General features: G+C 38.9%; 2 protein-coding genes across 2 annotated transcripts; both read right to left on the bottom strand.

Moving 5' to 3' along the window:
* Positions 1 to 1,122: 1,122 nt before the first annotated feature.
* Positions 1,123 to 6,748, bottom strand: LOC143860555 (proton pump-interactor). The gene is made up of 8 exons (XM_077371245.1): positions 6,592 to 6,748; positions 5,077 to 5,499; positions 4,148 to 4,342; positions 3,882 to 4,061; positions 3,564 to 3,758; positions 2,432 to 2,530; positions 1,784 to 2,335; positions 1,123 to 1,674 (listed from the first exon to the last, which is right to left on the bottom strand). Exons 2-8 carry the CDS (start codon positions 5,449 to 5,451, stop codon positions 1,363 to 1,365), a joined length of 1,908 nt encoding a protein of 635 aa, XP_077227360.1. The 5' UTR covers positions 5,452 to 5,499; positions 6,592 to 6,748; the 3' UTR covers positions 1,123 to 1,362.
* Positions 6,749 to 15,558: 8,810 nt separating this feature from the next.
* On the bottom strand, positions 15,559 to 16,865 carry LOC143862149 (transcription factor bHLH162-like). The gene is made up of 3 exons (XM_077373143.1): positions 16,571 to 16,865; positions 15,876 to 16,208; positions 15,559 to 15,789 (listed from the first exon to the last, which is right to left on the bottom strand). Exons 1-3 carry the CDS (start codon positions 16,688 to 16,690, stop codon positions 15,703 to 15,705), a joined length of 540 nt encoding a protein of 179 aa, XP_077229258.1. The 5' UTR covers positions 16,691 to 16,865; the 3' UTR covers positions 15,559 to 15,702.
* Positions 16,866 to 17,544: the final 679 nt, after the last annotated feature.

Raw genomic sequence — 17,544 nt, 5'->3', positions numbered from 1 at the left:
AGAAAGGGAACAAAATAAGACAATATGAATTCAACAACATGACGGGTAACAGAGACTATTAATAATAATAATCTAAAGAAACATCAATCCAAGATAATAGAAAACATTAGCGAAAGAAACATGCATAGATGGTTCGATTTTATAATAGAAAACCTAGGGTCGGGCCGGGTCAGGGTACCCGAGGCATTAACCCAGAACCCGACCCGACCTGAGTCAGGGTCTAAAAAAATGAACCCTAACCTGCCCTCAGGTTGGAAAATCCAGCCCTGACCCTGTTCGGAGGGCGGGTTAGGGCTGACAGGGCCAAACTTGCACCCTTACCCACGATGCTTGTGTGGGAAGAAAACCAGAAGGCTAAAAGAAGAACACAACCAATTTCGCAGGCCTTCAACCAGAAGCTTCACCTTGGGAAAAAAGATAAAAATGGGGATGTTCTAAAATGAGGAAAAGCCAATATTATTATTACTTGTTAGGATAGCGTAGGCAAAAGAAAATGGGGAGAGAACCCAACCCAGTTGCAAGAAACAAATGCGTATATGCATCAGAAAGGCCCTAGCTTGCAACATTTTTGCATCTATCAAAATTTGAATAGAATCCAACATGAATATATAAAGTTAAGGTTGGCATCTCAACAATATCAGTCAATAAGCCATCTGGTTCAAATTTTCGTTATTCCACCCCTACGAATACCACTACTACCACCTCTACAAATATCACCACTACTAAGTTTAGGGACATAATCAAACTGGGTAATTGTCATGAACAATCACAAAGCTAGAAGGGGATTCCTAGAAGGAAGGCTATGGAGACTTTGGAAAGACCATTTTTCTTTAAAAAAAAAAGGTCAGAAAGCTAGATAAAGGTAGCTTCGCATAGAGTGTGATTCGATATCCAAAACACATCTTTGCATAATAAACCCAATTGCCACAACTAATAGAGCACCAAAACTACTTGCACAAAACACAAGTTATAGCTTGTAATCCCACTCCCCAAAACGCCTACCGCAGCTATTTCCTGGCCTCAAAACGACTTCGTTTGAAATGCATATGCAAGAAAATATAAAGCAAGTTTTGATTTGAGTAGTGCTGTCAAATCTATAAAAGCCGCAGGAAATCAGTTCAATGACATGGAAATGAACATTGGTTTTTAACATTCAAGTTGAACAATAAAACAAAGTTCATATATTGATTGTTGCACAAAAAAAAGTAAACCTACCAGGAACATTATGAGCTGCGCCATCCTTACACAGGATGTAAATAACAAGAATGATACAAAGTTCATCACTACAAGGCTATGCGAGTCATGGGCTCGTTACCTGGAAAATTGGCCCCATCCCTCTAACCATCTAGTTCTTCAGTTTCTTCAGACAACATAATAGTATGCAAGTACTGCAAGCATCAGAACTAATATAGTAGCACCGGGAACAGCCCATACCCAGTATGAAGGCGACTTCTTCCTCTTCAGGATGACCTTTGGAAGTGCTTCCTGAGCTCTCGGTCGGTTTCTGTACCTCACATTTTCTTTTTGTTTTTTACTGTTCGCGGAAACAGGAGCCTCGATGTTCATTACATCAGCTTTTTCAGAATCAACAGTCTCATTCTCCTCTTCAATTTGCTCAGCATCAGTGGCAAGCGTTGATCCGCCGGCCTTCTTCTTAGCTCTCTTTTCACGCTCCTGCAAAAGTTCAAGGCACTTCCACTAGCTCAAACTCTAGTTTCAGCTTCCAAATATAAAACCAAGTTACTTTTCAAATACAAAAGGAAAAGAGAAACTAAAATATCACCTTGAGCTTTTTTTCGGCTTCCTTTTGAGCTCTTACAGCGGCCTTTGCCGCTGCTTTATCGGCCAGCTTCTTCTTCCTTTCTAAAGCCAACTTAGCTTTGGCAATCTCCTCTTCTCTTTTGATTTCCTTCAGCTTTGCTGCATCAGCCCCATTAGTTACCGAGGACTCTTTTTGAATTTTTTCAGATCCAGATAAGTCTATGGGGTCCTCCACGCCAGCCACTTTCCCTTTCATGTCTGAGTTACCCACGGTCTCTTTCATCTCGGCATCTGTCAATTTGTTACTGTCTTCCTTATGGACCTTGCTAGTCAAGACCGTACTGTTTTCCTGAGGGGGTTTGACATCTTCCTTCGTTCGTTTTAAGTTCATTTTCATCGCTGTTGTTTCTGATTCAGCAGAAGTTGGAACCTCCAAAATCAATGGTTTCTCATCAGGGTTCCTCATCCTACCATCCCTACTCAACTGCCGGCTATCGAGAGATGGCAAAATCCTTTTCTCATAATCTTCTCTGAAAGCTTTACTACTGCTCCAGAGTGACATGAATTTCTCAACCTAATCAAGGAAAGAAAAGGTAGAATGAGAAAAAGGTCACTGGAGCAAAGGCTGAATAATAAATTGGAATATAAGAATAAAATTGGTAGGACTAACCTCTGCATGAGAAAGCTCCCCCAGTGATGCTATCTCTTTCTTTGCAGCTAGATTTTTGACAGTGTTCAAGAGAGTACGGTTTTCATAGTAATATGCATTCTGAAAACATTACAAAAGAAATACATGTAATGAAGAAAGATTAAAATGACATTGATTCCTGCTATATGAATGTATGGGTGATGATAAGCAAACTCTTTTCCCTTGCATCCTTACAGAAAATCAGGTGATAAATACCCCCATCAACCTTAGATTCTTTAAATCCAGTATAGGTTCCCCTTTGACCACCAAAAAAAAAAAAAACTAAAAACCAAATAGCCCAGTACTTTAGATATAGCCACGAACAAAGAAAAAGTCAGACTCTTATGCACTTGAGACCCGCGCATTAGTGGGCCATGGGTAGCGTAACCCTTTACAAAGATATCAGTGCTCCAAATAATATAGGTTTGAATGCTTGATCACATGGTCCTCTCTTTCCTAAAAAAGAAATGCATCCAACACCCCACCCCCCCCCCCCCCCCCCCCCGTGCACGCACACACCCACCCTTCAGCTTCCATTCTCTTGTCTCATCCTCAACCTGTTTAAAAAATCATTGACTCACAGGCCTGAGTGATCCATTAATGTTCCCCAGATCACTGGACACTTGAAAGTTCAAAGTTCAAACCAAGAGCAGAATCACACCCACTACTGTACTTTTAAGGGAAGGCTTGGCTAACATGAATTTTTTTTTTTCCTGAAAAATTAGCTTACCCAATGATGATGGAGGCTAGGAGAAGGATAGATACGAGAGGCTGTGAGTGAGGAGATGCTAAAAAAAGCCTGAAAAACCAGGAGACAAAAACTCTACCCAACATGTCATCAAAATTTTCCTCTTTTTTTAGCCACTTCTCACTCTCTAATCATCTGTGCCCTCTCAAGTCTCTCCTTCTCCTGCCCAAACTACCCCTCTCTCACCACTTGGAGAATCCAATTTATCATGAAAAAAAAAATTCATGGTTGCCAGACATGGCCTAAAGGAAAAGCTGGCTGAAAGTTCGCTTAAACTTTTCTCAGACATGTAATGGATAAGACTGTGTATCATTTTAGGCCTCTAAGAAAGAAAAACTGACTGAAAAGGGACAGAAGTTACATTACCCCTTCGTCGCGCTGTTTTCTCAATTCGCTAAAGGTTTCATATGCTTTGCCCCTTTTCTCATTCAGTACCGCCAATTGCTCCTGCAAGGAACTAATCTCATTGTCTATAGCCCTCAATTCTTCCTCCAGATTCTTGATTTTTGTCCTGACGGCAAATTGGTCCTTTCTCACTCCATCCAAATCACCACCTATAATCTACCAATTGAAGAAAAGTTTCTCATATATGAAATCAAGAAACTTTTTAAGTTTATCCGAGTATACTAACAGAACTTCGAGATCATAGGATTTTAACCAAGAACGGAAAATTAAATAACTTACTTTAACCTGGTCTTGAATAGCTTCTCTCTGACCTAATGAATCCTGAATCTTTGCCTTCATAGCATCATTAGCAACAACTTTATCCCTCGTCCCTTCAAGCTGTTTAATTTCTCTAAGCATCTGTTTCTCCTCCACTAGGGTGTTGCTCTCATGTTCCATGCGATAATGCAAGCTCTGAATCTGTTTCAACAATGCCCACATTAACAAGTCAAACATATGAAGAAATGGGTAATTAATGATTCAGATAATCTAACAGTTAAACTTACGAGTTCATTAAGCTCTTCCTCTGAAGAGCATATGCCAACACCCTTGTCTCTTGAATAATTGTTTGTACTGCGCAGCTTGCCAAGAGCAGCATGAAGGGGTTCCATTTCCTTCCTCTTCTCATCCACAATCACCCTGTATCGCTTGCCCTCAGTGGTTAAAGGCCTCAATTGCGAGATCACCCCTGCTCGCTCTGACTGCACAAATATTTACACATGATTAAATAACAGGTGTAGGAGTAATAAAAAGAAAAAGGGCGGCCCAGTGCACGAGGCTCCCGCCTGGGGAGGGCTAGATATACGCAGCCTCATCGAGGGCTAGATGTAGGACTAATAGATTTAGTTTATTCACCAATTGTTAAAATCTTTGAGGAAGCAATTACTAGCTGCTATGTTGCATCAGCACGGGTATGAGTGTCAGAATCTGACAAGGGAATCGAGTGTCAAATTTGCAAAACTCAAAAAGAATGATTCATGGATTTGCCAAAATATTTTTAATTAACTCTTAAATTTTAATTTTCTCCATAAAACTATGGTTATAACAATTAACAAGTACTATATTGAAATTTTTAATAGGTTGAGTAGATATAAAGTTGTATTCCCATTTAAGAAACTTACTATTACGATGGGTAAAACTCAGAACATGGGGTAATTGTAAAGTTGTGGTAATAGTATTCAGAAAAGAAAACGATAAAAGAGATCTAGCAGTGTCTCGGAGAATCCTGAAGTATTGGAATAAAGTAGTGGAATCCGAGACATGTCCGATATGGGTACTTCGCCCATTTAGAAGAATCCATGTAACATGGCTAGCAGCTATAGGTAGTTATCATAATAGGGTATAGAACATATATGATATTCTGATGAATGTATTAAACCGTGCATTCATTTGGAGAACAAAGACATATCAGAATCAAAGAGAAATTTTGGCATACCCTTTTCGCCTTTAATGCTTCAGTTATCTGAAACCGGCCTTGGTTCACCTTCTGGATTTCCTTGTCAACCAGGTCAATTTTGACTTTGAGCTTTGGGTCTTCATAGGATCGATACTTAATGAAATAGAAAGTGTGGATTTGCTTTTGCTCGGGCCACTCATCAACAGCATCCTTCGGGAAGCTGCCATTGCTAACGGAACCCCCCTCTCCATTAGGGGGTTCATTTGTTGTTCCCTTTGAATTATCTGCCAAACCAAAATTGATTGGCTCTTCAGGTTCCAAACCCTGACTCTGTGTCCCATTATCAACATCCTCCGGGATTACTTCCTTCAGCTGTCCTTGTGCGAGGTCGGAACCCATGATCTCCACTCCCATGGTTTCCACTCCGGTAATGCAGCAGAAGACTTGTTGAAGGTTTAATTCCTGATGAGTGATGGTAAACCCACAATGGCAGTAGATCATTTAACAACAGATTGAGGAAACCCATATATCAGAAACAAAATAAAGGGAATCACTATGAATATTCCAGAATGCAGAAAAATAAGGATAAAAGCATGTGTCTGACAATAAAAAAAAATAAAGCTGGCATAATCAAGGTATTTGAAGAAGTTAGACAAGAACCCTGTTATTGCTGACAATTAAAAAAAAAATTGAATCTTTAGAAATAATATAGGTGAATTGTGCATATGGTCTGAAAATTAAACAAAAATGAAGCTCAAGACAACATAAAAAGGTCTGACACTATCAAGAATCTGACAAGAATTGTTTGCTGCGGAGATGCTAATCAAGAGACTTATGCAACCGCAGTTCCGCAGCCATGTTGTTCGTATAATCATTCAAAACATCAAAGATCATCTAATTTCCAAAAAAGTAAACACATTAAAAAAAAAGGAGGGCAGAGGGGAAAAAATGAGAAGAATCAAACAAAACTCTCATCATCTAGAAGTATAGAGAGCAATAATCAGATCATAACGTACGGGCAATTAGATGAAAAATATATACCTGAATCAATAACAAAAACTATATATAGAAACATAATCCATAGTCAAAATCCGATCATTACTGAGGATGGGTAGTGTATCAAAATTCAATCCTATTGGATGATTCTAACCCTCCGATTTGGAATCAACGGCCACTATATTCATGTCAACAAATCAGAAGGTTAGAATTATTCATTTGGGGATGAATTTTGACGCCCTAAAGAAGCCCTAAAGAAAAAACGAATTGGATAATTGAACATATGAGAACCCTAAAAGAAGTAAAATAATAGGATTGCAAAATTAAGATCCAAAATTTAACATCGAGATCCAAATCAGCATATAAAATAAACAGCGACTAACACCGGGCAAATCTTCGATCTGAGAAATTAAAAGAACACACAAAAAAAATGCCCTAAAAATTCAAACTCACAGATCTAGAAATGAAAGAGATACATCCAGATCTAATGCGACAAAAAATAAGAACCCTAGAAAAAAGACATAATCGAAAGTAGATCGAGAAAATAGCCAAACTTACCTGGGATCAAAGATCTGTAAAGATCGATCCTTTTGAAGGTCCAAGAAAGGGAAATTGAGATCAGATCTTGTCGCTTTTACGAGAATCCAAGGTATATATAGACTACAGACCCGTTTTTTACTCGGACAGGAAATGAAATCACCGGGTTCATAGAGTTTCTTTTTAGGGGTGGGGAAATGTGGTCCCCACACACACACACACACCCGTCTGCATTAGGACAGTGTTCGTTGCGTTGTGGGGCCCACCAATTGCCACGTAATCCGATGATTACAATGACGGAATAATCTATAGTTCAGGGTAAACTACCGTATATATCCTATCTAATTTTATCTCTCCTCTACGGTAAAAATAATTCATAGAAAAATAAATGGGTTCTTGAAATTTTCAGCTAAATCATTTTTCATGGAATTCCACTCCCCCCAGGGCAGGCAGCGGGGCGGGGCGTTGCATCCCCCTCCCCGCCTCGGGAAAAATTCCCCGTCCCCGCCCCACCGGGGGATCTAATCCCTGTCCCCGCCGAGGAAAAAATCCCCATACAATTCCCGCCCAATGAAATAAAAAATGTGAGAACTACTTACATATAGAATATAAGACAAACTTAAATCATAAGCATATTTTTATGGAAAATGATATTTGCAAAACCTCAGTTGTCTTTTCTTCATTGCCTTTGGGAAATGAAATGATCATTTGATAGATGTTCAAATTTTAAATAAGTTATTTTTTATGATGTAAGGTATTAGTAATGAATCAGGGCGGGGCCAAGGTCCTCCCCGTCCCCGCCCCATCTCCACGCTAGATCGGGGCGGATCCCTGGTTTTCCGGGTTAAATTGCCAGCCCTACCCCCACCCCCCCCCCCCCCCCCCCAAAAAAAAAAAATTAAATAGTTTGTATTTTTGACTTGAAATTTCCTTTTATTCCTTGGGGTTGTGTTTGGATGGTTGGAATCAGGAATCAGAATCGGCAAACGATTAACAAGTGAAATACGAAAATACAATGAGGGGGTATCCCTACATGTAGCAATCTGGTCCTTAGTCCTTAACCCAATAGGTGGGTATCCCTACATGTACATGCAAAAATTCGAAGACTTTAACATTTTGGTTGTTGACTTCAACATATTGGCTAGTCTTTTTTTGGTAAGATGAAAAAGGAATACTATTACATTCGCTAGTCTTTATTACTTCTGGATGAAAATTTACAAAAACCCAGTGCACACTAATTCGTCAATTGGTGAAAGGGTATGCTATCTCGAGGTAGGGGTGCAACTCGGGCTGGTTTTTGGGAATATGGGTTGAGCGTTTACCTTAAAATTGGGTCCGGTTGGGTTGATTCTGGTTCATTTTTTGGCAAAAACTCAACCCGACCCAACCCAAGTTCCACCCCTCTCTCGAGGAAAGTTCCTGCGTCTATGCATTTTCTCATCCTCCATCATATTTTTCAGGGATTTGCTAGGGGCCAACACAGAAGGCATTTTGCGGACCGGCTGTTGCATAAGAGAGCAGATTTTGTCTTGTTCATTTAATTCATTTGAGGTGGCTGCTCTCTCATGCAACAGCCGCTCCGCAACATGCCTTCTGCGATGGTCCCTAGAGAGGAGAGTTCGAATCCCCTTGGGCTTGCCCGATGTGTGTGGTTTACGGGTGATTGCGCTCATCCGGAGGGAATTATTCCCACTCTACAAAGTGGGTCATAAAAAGAAAAAGAAAAAAAGAAGATTTTATCTAGGTAAAAACACTTTCAAATCGTGATTCATAAACATTACTGAGGACTTCAATTTCAAGCGGAACTTTTTGACTTGGGGGTCTCAACCCATATGATGGCATGATTATCCTCCTATTAAAATAATGTTTTATCTTCTAATTTTTTTTATTTATTTTTTGAATGGTGAATCTTCTTTTTCTTATATATTTTCTGAAAAATATTCAGGGTAAAAGATGAACAAAATAACATTTTGAGTCTGAATTAACAATGGTTGGTAGTTTTAACTCTATTGATCCTGGAGGGCTGCCGTATAGTCCAAAAGACCATTTTGCCCCTTAGGGTTCTTTGATTTTGTAGGTTTTTTCATCTCCACTTCATTTGTTGCACCGCGGACCACAGCTGCAACTCAAAGAGGAAGAAGAGAAAGTAGAAGAAGAATAAAACTACGAAAGCGAAGGGAAAAGAAGAATTAGTGCTGGAAGAAATGGAAAAGAACAAGTAAAAAGAAGAATAAGTCGCAAAAAAAATACAAAAAGAAGGGGAAGAATAAGGAAAAAAGAAAAATCAGCACCGAAGAAAATAAACACATTTGTAAAAAAATCAGGTCAACTCACAAAGATTGGGTTAATTTGTCAAAAAATCAGCTCGACTCGCGGAAAATCAAGTCAGCCTATCAAAAAGAAGAAGAGATTTTTTGTGCCCCTATGATACATCATATGATGTTTTATTTTTCTCTCTTATTTGCTTTTATTTCTGGAGCTGTTTTTCTCTGCATTATATTTTCTAAACACAGTACCGTTTGCAAGTGCTGGTTAGAACTGTAGACATATGTTTCTATTTATAAAACTACGAAAAAGACAGTAGCTGTTAGCTCTTTCCTAACTGCCATTTTTTTAGGTCTCACAAGTGACATTTGGATGTGATCAGGTTGGTTGATCTGACTCGCCCATTGCCGATGACCCCACGACCCTGATTGGATCATCTTAGCCTCTTAATTCATCAAGATTCATTAAGGTTCCGACATGAAAAGGTAATGTGGTGTTTGATTTTCTAATGACTTAATATTATGGATGATAGATCCAGAATCATGTGGGGTCTCCTCATGATGGTCTACATGATCAACGATCCTCATTACGCATGCTTGTTTTCATATGGGACCTGAAGGACCCCAACGGGAACCATCTACCTGTGTACCGTGACTTTTCTCGATTATATTGTGGAGAAATTATATGATGAAGGGCTGTATAAACGCGTACTCATCATCCCATCATTGATATTTTATCCAACAGCATCTCACTTTTTAAGAAGCTGTTCTCGGATAATAACAAGGGTGGTACTTCCATAGTTCCATCGTACCTCCTTTACACTGCCCTTCATCAAACGGTTAGGATCATCTAAGATGTGAGCCCCACTGCAGGAAAAAACAAGGGACTGATGAGAAGTGGGACCCCTATACAATGAGGATGCTCACCATTATATCATTCCTCGTAGATGTTATCTAAAAGCAGTAGTCTTATTTAAGATTCTAAGTTAAAATCACTCTGGTAAGCAAGAGAGGTTCTGGATATTGGGCATAAGGTTATGAAATAAAAAAGCAAAGAACAATGATCCAAATGTGAAACTTTTACACATATGAGGTTTTTCTTTTCAAAAACAGACAACGACCTGTGGGTGATCAGCTGTCGGCCCTTATTTACCCAAATACCACTTGTAAAAAGCTGAAAAACAAAACAGGGTGGCCCTTTTTGTTTTGGATATTAATTACCAATTTTAATCAATTTTAGTCCAAAACTAATTATGGGATTCAAAATTAAACAGGCTCTAATGGTTGTTACAGAATCTTGTATGATGTACAAGTGGAGCAAGGCTAAATATAAAGACTTTTGTTAGGGGTGCAACTTGGGTCCGATTTTGGGTCGAGTTGGGTTGGGGTAAATCAAAATCGGGTTGGGTTAGGGTTGGAAAATGCTAACCCGATTTTGTTTCGGGTTAGGCTCGGGTTAAGGCATGGACAACCCGACCGGAAACCCGAAGCCATTTACTAAAATGTTAGAAAAGTTGAAAATCAGAGTAAAACAGAAATGGCGCTACCTTTTTATCTTTTTTTCAAGAAGTTACTTGTTGAGTACTTGACAGCTATCAATCAACAGGTACCACGTCATATCAACAAGAAGCCCGCCCAGGTCAAAAAGGTCTCACTATCCCTTCACTCAAGGGATAAGTGTCTTCATGGTAATATATAATTGAAAGGCTAAGAATTTAGAATTCCCTCGGCGCATAACTGGGCTCTACACAAAAAAGACCAGTTATGCATCTTTAGCTGCTTAGCCGAGGAGTCCATTGCAGAAGGCATTTCCCGGATGGGCTGTTGCATGTGAGAGCGGCCACCTTCTGAATGAAGACAAAATTTGTTGAAAAGTGAGCCCTTGTGGGTGCTCTCACGTGCAACAAACCATCCACGAAATGCCTTTTACGATTGACTATAGCAATTCTCTTTGTAAATTTATGGGATATGAGTATTTTGGTTATTTTCATTGTGGTAGGGGTACTTTCATTGTTTCCCATTAAATATTGGTATTTTGTTTATTTTTATGAGATATGAGTATTTTAAAAAATTTCTATGAGATTTGTTTTGTTTTGTTTATGAGACATAGGAGCACTTTGGTCTCATGTTCTTTGAGATAGTGATAGCTTAAGTCATGTAATTAACGACCCCCCATTTTCAATTTCTCCATGGATAGGGGTGGCAATGGTTCGGTTTCGGTTCGGTTTGACCCCCAAACCGAACCAAACCGAAATCTGAATCGGTTTGGTTTTACCAAACCAAAACCGAACCAAAACTGAATTTTCGGTTCGGTTTCGGTTCGGTTCTGCCAATTTTGCCACCCTTTACTCATAATAATTGCAAATATTCGGTTTCGGTTCGGTTTGATACTCAAACCGAACCAAACCGAAATTTGAATCGGTTTGGTTTAACCAAACCGAAACCGAATTTTCGGTTCGGTTTCGGCTCGGTTCCGGTTCGGTTCGGCCAATTTTGCCACCCCTATCCATGGAAGAGGGTACGTCAAATCACCTTTAGAAAAGGAAAGCTACTTATCCCCTGCTAGACAGAAAAATAGGAGAGAATAGCCCCACCTAAAACAACCACCATTTCATGCTAAGGGCACGTTTGGCTACCATGAATTTTATTTTTTTTTCGTGATAAATCAGTGTCTCCAAAGGGTAAGGGCTGATGAAGTGGCTAAACATCACGGAGCAAAACTTAGGAAACTAGCGTCTCCACTGCTAAAAATCAAGAAACCAAAAGCTCTGACCCACTTTTTCTTGATTCTTTGCCACTTCTCACTTGCCCTCTCAAATCTCTCTCCCTCTCCCACTGCCATACCCCTCTCTGACCCCTCGAAGACAACGATTTATCATGAAAAAAAAAAAAAGGGTTCTCGGCTGCTAGACGCCTAGACATGGCCAAAATGTTCCAAAAGTTTATGAATAGCTGGAAAACTTTATAAAAAGATTCGCTCCCTCTAACTCAATCTCCAAGTGTCATCGGACGAGAAGTGCAACATCTCTCGCTCTCTCTCTCCCCCACTTAAAGTTCCCATACAGATGACATTTCTCTCCTGAAAAAGAAAGGCTGTGAAATTAATTAGTCTAGGAAAGTGTCTACGTCCAAACGCCACCTAAAACTCCTCACCACCCCCTTTATCCCCTCTCTATAATCTTCGATCTTAACTCTTGAGTGAGTTTTAAGGAACAAAATGATCTGATAGTGTTAATTTCAAGTGCTGGGATCACCTATATAGAGGGTACAACTTAATATATGGCTCACTTTTCAGCCGATTTTGTCTTTTTTTTAAAGTCATCTGATGTGGGTGCTCTCACATGCAAGAGACAACCACCAAATTAATACCTTTCTGCTCTCACATGCAACACCCAGCTGCTCCCATTGGCTGCACATGACCAAACTGCATTTAATATGAGGGAGATGATAAATTTGCACCCCTTTTAGGATAATTCGCACTCCTTATAACGTGAATTATGGCCGACTTTAATGCTTTTTTTTACGTCAAATCATGTTAATAGGGATGCGTATTTATCATCACCTTTAATATAAATGCAGGGGTAAGGCTGCGTACATCTAGCCCTAGCGCAACGGTATGGTTGCTCCATTTTGACCTTGTGGGCACGGATTCGAGTCACAGAAACAGTCTCTCTGCAAAGCAAGTGGATTGGCCGCCCTTAATATAAATGCAGTTTGTCAAGTGTAGCCAATGGGAGTGCCCTTGCTGCCATATTTTGCAAGGGCGGCCCTGAGTTAAGCATTCCTCATACATACATAAATGATGTCGCTACGATCACAAATCTCCTTCCAATCAAGCTCGAATGGAAAATTAGAATCAAGGTTTAGCATTGATAAATTAAGGCAGTGTAAGTTTACAACCAAAACCTATTCAACATATTCTTTTTATGGTATTTGCTAGGGTCCATCGCAAAAGGCATTTCGCGGCTGGTCTGTTGCACGTCAGATCAGCCACCTCGTGAATGGAGACAAATTGTTTCCATTCACGAGGTGTTTGGTCTGATGTGCAATAGACTAACCGTGAAATGCCTTTTGCGATGGACGTAGCAATGCCCTCTTTTTATTAGGAGTTTTCTAGTAAAGCATGCATACATTGTTTCATAGTGTATAGTACAATGTTCTTCTTTAGATCACGATTTGATGGTGATCATTTTGGTGCTGGCCGCGGCATCTGATCACTTCTAGTGGTGATCATATTGCTAGACCCAGTGTTAGGGCATCTTTAGATGGCTTCTAAAAATTATTTGCATAAGCTTACGTGCATGTAATGTCATTTGGGGTATATTCATTTGCGTATAATCATATATGCAAATAATGGCTATAATAGTTTTATATCTATCTTCAAATATGTACATAATGGCTTCCATATATATCTTAGGGCCTCTTAGGACACCTCTAAAAATTATTCGCATATAATCTTATATATTAATGGTTTCAAAGACAAATATGAATATTTACAAATAGTGGTTATAATATTTATATAGTCTTTAATTCCATGACGGAGAAAAGGAAAGATTTTGTGGGATGTGTCACTTCTAGCGGTCATTTGGGTCTTATGGGAAGAGCGAAATGTGATGTTGTTCAGAAGCTTAGTAAAAACCCCACATTTCCTCTTCATAAAGATAATTGCATAAGTGATAGCTTGGGTTAGAGCCTTACCGAGCTTCTGATTTGTGTCGGCATATGACTTATGGAGAGGGTGGTCAGAAATATGTTTTAGTAGCGAGACTCAACCAATGATCACTCAGGTGTGGGAACCTCCTAGCTTTGGTTTATGAAAGATGAACTTCGATGGATCAAGCTTAGGTAATCCAAGACCGGTTGGAGTTTGGCGGATTCTTAGATAAGATAATGGAAATACGATATGGGCTTTTTTCGAGTCCAATAGGGATTGCCGACTCCAATGAGGCGGAGGTAAGGGCAGTGCACCATGGAATAAAATTGTCGGAGAAAGATATGTTAGACAAGGTAATAGTGGAGGGAGATTCTTTGAATGCTATATATCAAGTGCTTGGAAGGGAAGCTCTGTCCTCCTTGGCGACCCGCCCGATGGATCGGCAAAATTTCTGATCGGGTTACGGGATCCTCAATTGTGTATCATCATGTTAGGAGAACGGCTAAAACGGAGGTTGATAGGGTAGCTAGAGATGGGTGTTCAGGATGGAGTAGGAAATCTTCGACTTCTTTCCCCCTTAAAGACTTTTTTATGTGTGTTTGCTGATATGCTTTTGTATTGTGTTTGATCATATCGATCGCCAGGGGGAAACGAGTCGAAGGGAAGAGAAGACATATGAGCGAGTGCTGTCTCATTGATCCAATTGATTATGCGGTTGATTTAGCAGCATAACCATCACTAGCACCGGATCGGTATTGATGTATGGGGGGCAACTCTTGACCTTTCTCTTGTGTTGCTCTTTTTTATAATATTAATTTCATTCTCTACCATTTAAAAAAAATGGTTATAATAGTTATAGAAAACATCAGTTATTTGTTTCCAAAGAGGACTTTATGGTCCCATTTGGAAATCTGATTAACTTAAAATAATTTTATTTGAAAATGAGGACTAATTTTTGTGGTACCCAGAGAGGATGCTAATATCCCATTTGTAAATAAGATTAACTTAAAATTAGGCCTTCATTGGTAAACAAAGAAGCCCTTAACTAGGCCTATATGCTGTGCACTGGGTTGGAGCAAGGAGTGTGAGAGGCAACACAAGATGGAGATCAACACAAGCAGGAACTAAAATAATCTCGTGGGGGTTAGAAAACTCATGCCACGGTTTGGAGAAAAACTCCAACATAACACGTGAAAGGCACGAAGCTCCTTCACCCACGTGAAAGAGTCAATGCTCTTTTCACAAGTGATGTCCAAAAATAAACTTTATTCAAATCTATCTTTCTTTGCTCATGCCATTAAATAATATAAAGATCCAAAATCTAAGAATGGCAACCCTAAATACTTGCCTAACAATTATTTTTTATCTTCTATCCAAAGCAACATAAATAGAAGCAAGAAATATCTCTAAGACAATCCTAAAATAGTAATCCTATAATAGACACTTACCATATCCTAAAACTGCTTATAACTTAGCCAAATTAAGTCCAAATCGTGTAATCTTGGGTTCTTTAGATAGGTAATCGAGAAACCTTTCTAAAAACACCAAAATCAAGCTAAATAGACAAGTTTTGAAGCCCCCAAAAAATACCACAAATAAAATGATGAAAATAGGAAATAAAAAATAAAAGATTTGATCAACGCCATACGTTCTGCATCAGTTGTCCTCTTTAATTTACAGTTGTAAACAAATTTTAGCTAACTTATTTTCCTAAGAAAAAAGATTTTTTTTTGTTGAAGTTACTGTCCTTGCTGGAGATTTCCTTCTAGACATTACTAATTCCTTGGAAATATGTTAAGAGTTACTGTCTTTTCTAGATATTTCTAGTGTTGCTAGACGTTGCTCCTTTAGAATTCAAGATCTGGGTTATGCTCTAAGTCTAGCTTGGAAGTGGATGTTTTAATGTTATGAGTTGTGTATATGTGAAGTCTATATAAAGAGTTCTATGCCTAATTCATTTGAGGATTAAGTGAAAAAAGGAAAAGAATTAAGAATTTTCAAAATTTTAGTTTCTCTTCCTCCTTCCCTGTGCTTTGCACTTGCAACTCATCCTACTTTAACAATTGTAGCTCACATCAGGTATTCAAACCGTCTTCGTAAAAGCAAAGATTTTGTACATTAATTATAACTGAAAGATGATTCACTAGAACTACGAAATACTTAGTCTTGGTTTTAGTTTAAAGTACCATATTACCATATTAATGCGTTGTGCATTCAAGGAGCATTAGCGAGTTCATGAACAAGATCCTTTAGTCTCCCAGATATCCATGAAGCCTGAAATCCAAGTCTGGACTCTGGAACCTAAAAACAAAATGGGGGAAAATCAAAGCAAGTCCAACCATAAAATTGACAAAGTAAGAGAAATAAATGATGTAGTGGAAAAACACCTGTGAGTGTATTGTGTGGAAGACCTTATCACCCACAACTGAATAACTTGCATTCACAACTTCAGCTCCTTCTTTTTCGATAATCCGAATGGCTTCGTAAAATATGAAATGATTATCCAACCCACTTATCAAAACCACTGTTAGAGCATAACCCAGATCTTGGATCTTGATATGAGGAGATAATCTTATCATCTTTCCCTTATTCATGTTCTTGTTTTCTTTGCCAACTCCCATTAAACACTCCTTCCTCTCCTTCATTTTCTCTATTTTTTCCTCCAAACGTTTTATGTAATTTGCAGCTTCATCAAGCTGATTAGGAAGCTGTGCCACCTCCTGAAAAAAGATCAAGAAAAGCCAAAACAATAATGATTGAAACTAATTAAAATTGAAAACGACAAACTTATTCTTATATGTCTTTTTTATTTACTAATTGGAACTTTGCTAGTATTGCTAGATCAATGGCCTATGAATTGAAGACATGGAATCCTAGGTAGAAACAAGAAGAAAAACCTGACAACGGCACTTTCCAAAGACTATTAAAAATTCCAAACGCTGATGAAACAAGAAAGGACTATTTTAAAAATCATAAAATAATATTGGGAGAGAGAGAGGGAGATAGATAGACATATAGAGAGAGAGAGAGGCCGAGGGACGGAGAGAGAGGCTTTGGTTTTTTTCTTCTTGAATATACATACCTTTGAGCTCTGGCTTGGGATGAGGGAATTAAGCTTGGAATACAAGTTTTTCATATGGATTCTTCTGATTCTCTCCACAGTCTTACGGTCCATTTTTGATGACGCAGTGAAATTCTCCATAGCTTCCTCTTGGAAGGGGAACAACGATCTACAAGTTGTTGTAGTTCTTCAGGCGTTTATTAGATAAAGAGATGTGTAAGAAAAGAAAAGCAGCTGAAAAAAGTCATTTCTGATAGGTGGTGGGGAAGGTTACTATTGTGGAGAGAACGGTGACTAACATTGACCACGTACTGTATGAAATTCGGCTACCGTGTAAATGTGGATTTCTCTCTGTTAATCTTTTGATTGACCACCGACCACAATTCGAAAATAATTTAAGCAGAATTTGATTGTTTAAGGACCATATAATCCATCATGGCTAATATGACTAGCATGAGAGGCCTCGTGGACTCCAACATAACTTCATTTGCTATATGGGAAGTGATTTATTTGCTCCATTTTCTTCCCCGGGCCACCCCTTTTAGTGTATTTATTGTTAGAATGTATTAAATTAGATCTAGAAAGATCTGACCGTTTGATCATTATAGTGGTAGATTAGGAAGGTATTTCTAACATTGCACTGCCTTTTCACATTAGAATGGAGTGGCCCGGGGAAGGAAAGGAGGCAAATATATCATTTCCCAATTTTCATGTCTCGGGCCCACTAAATACGTGGCCAATCCATAAACTTCTTTCAGCACAGTATCACTCCCCTTAAATCACGGGTGGGTTGTTTTATCTTTTCTGTGCAGAGGCTATATATAAGTTTTTTTTTCCGTAAATTATAATGAGAGCAGATAAATTCGCCCCCTTGAAGGATAAATTCACCCTTTTTTTACCAGTTGTGGGTACTCTCTCTGTTTATGAACCTTTGGTGGGGCCTAACAAGTGAATTATTTAGATCCTTGAACATGGTAGGCCCCACCTATAGTTAT

This window comes from Tasmannia lanceolata, unplaced genomic scaffold (assembly GCF_043159265.1).
Source record: "Tasmannia lanceolata isolate RefF3 unplaced genomic scaffold, GAP_Taslan_0.1 ptg000037l, whole genome shotgun sequence".
Lineage (NCBI taxonomy): Eukaryota > Viridiplantae > Streptophyta > Magnoliopsida > Canellales > Winteraceae > Tasmannia > Tasmannia lanceolata.
The sequence above is the reverse complement of the archived record's forward strand: the minus strand, read 5'-3'. Positions and strand labels throughout refer to the sequence as shown.

What these genes read in the sequence shown, in the direction of transcription:
- LOC143860555 (XM_077371245.1), bottom strand. Translation starts at nt 5,451, where the DNA reads ATGGGAGTGGAGATCATGGGTTCCGACCTCGCACAAGGACAGCTGAAG. An exon ending in AGGAAGAGCTTAATGAACTC is followed by an intron (nt 4,062 to 4,147) that starts GTAAGTTTAACT and finishes TTGTTGAAACAG; the next exon opens with ATTCAGAGCTTGCATTATCG. An exon ending in AAGCCGAAAAAAAGCTCAAG is followed by an intron (nt 1,675 to 1,783) that starts GTGATATTTTAG and finishes GAACTTTTGCAG; the next exon opens with GAGCGTGAAAAGAGAGCTAA.
- LOC143862149 (XM_077373143.1), bottom strand. Translation starts at nt 16,690, where the DNA reads ATGGAGAATTTCACTGCGTCATCAAAAATGGACCGTAAGACTGTGGAG. An exon ending in TCCCAAGCCAGAGCTCAAAG is followed by an intron (nt 16,209 to 16,570) that starts GTATGTATATTC and finishes ATCTTTTTTCAG; the next exon opens with GAGGTGGCACAGCTTCCTAA. An exon ending in TCCACACAATACACTCACAG is followed by an intron (nt 15,790 to 15,875) that starts GTGTTTTTCCAC and finishes TTTTGTTTTTAG; the next exon opens with GTTCCAGAGTCCAGACTTGG.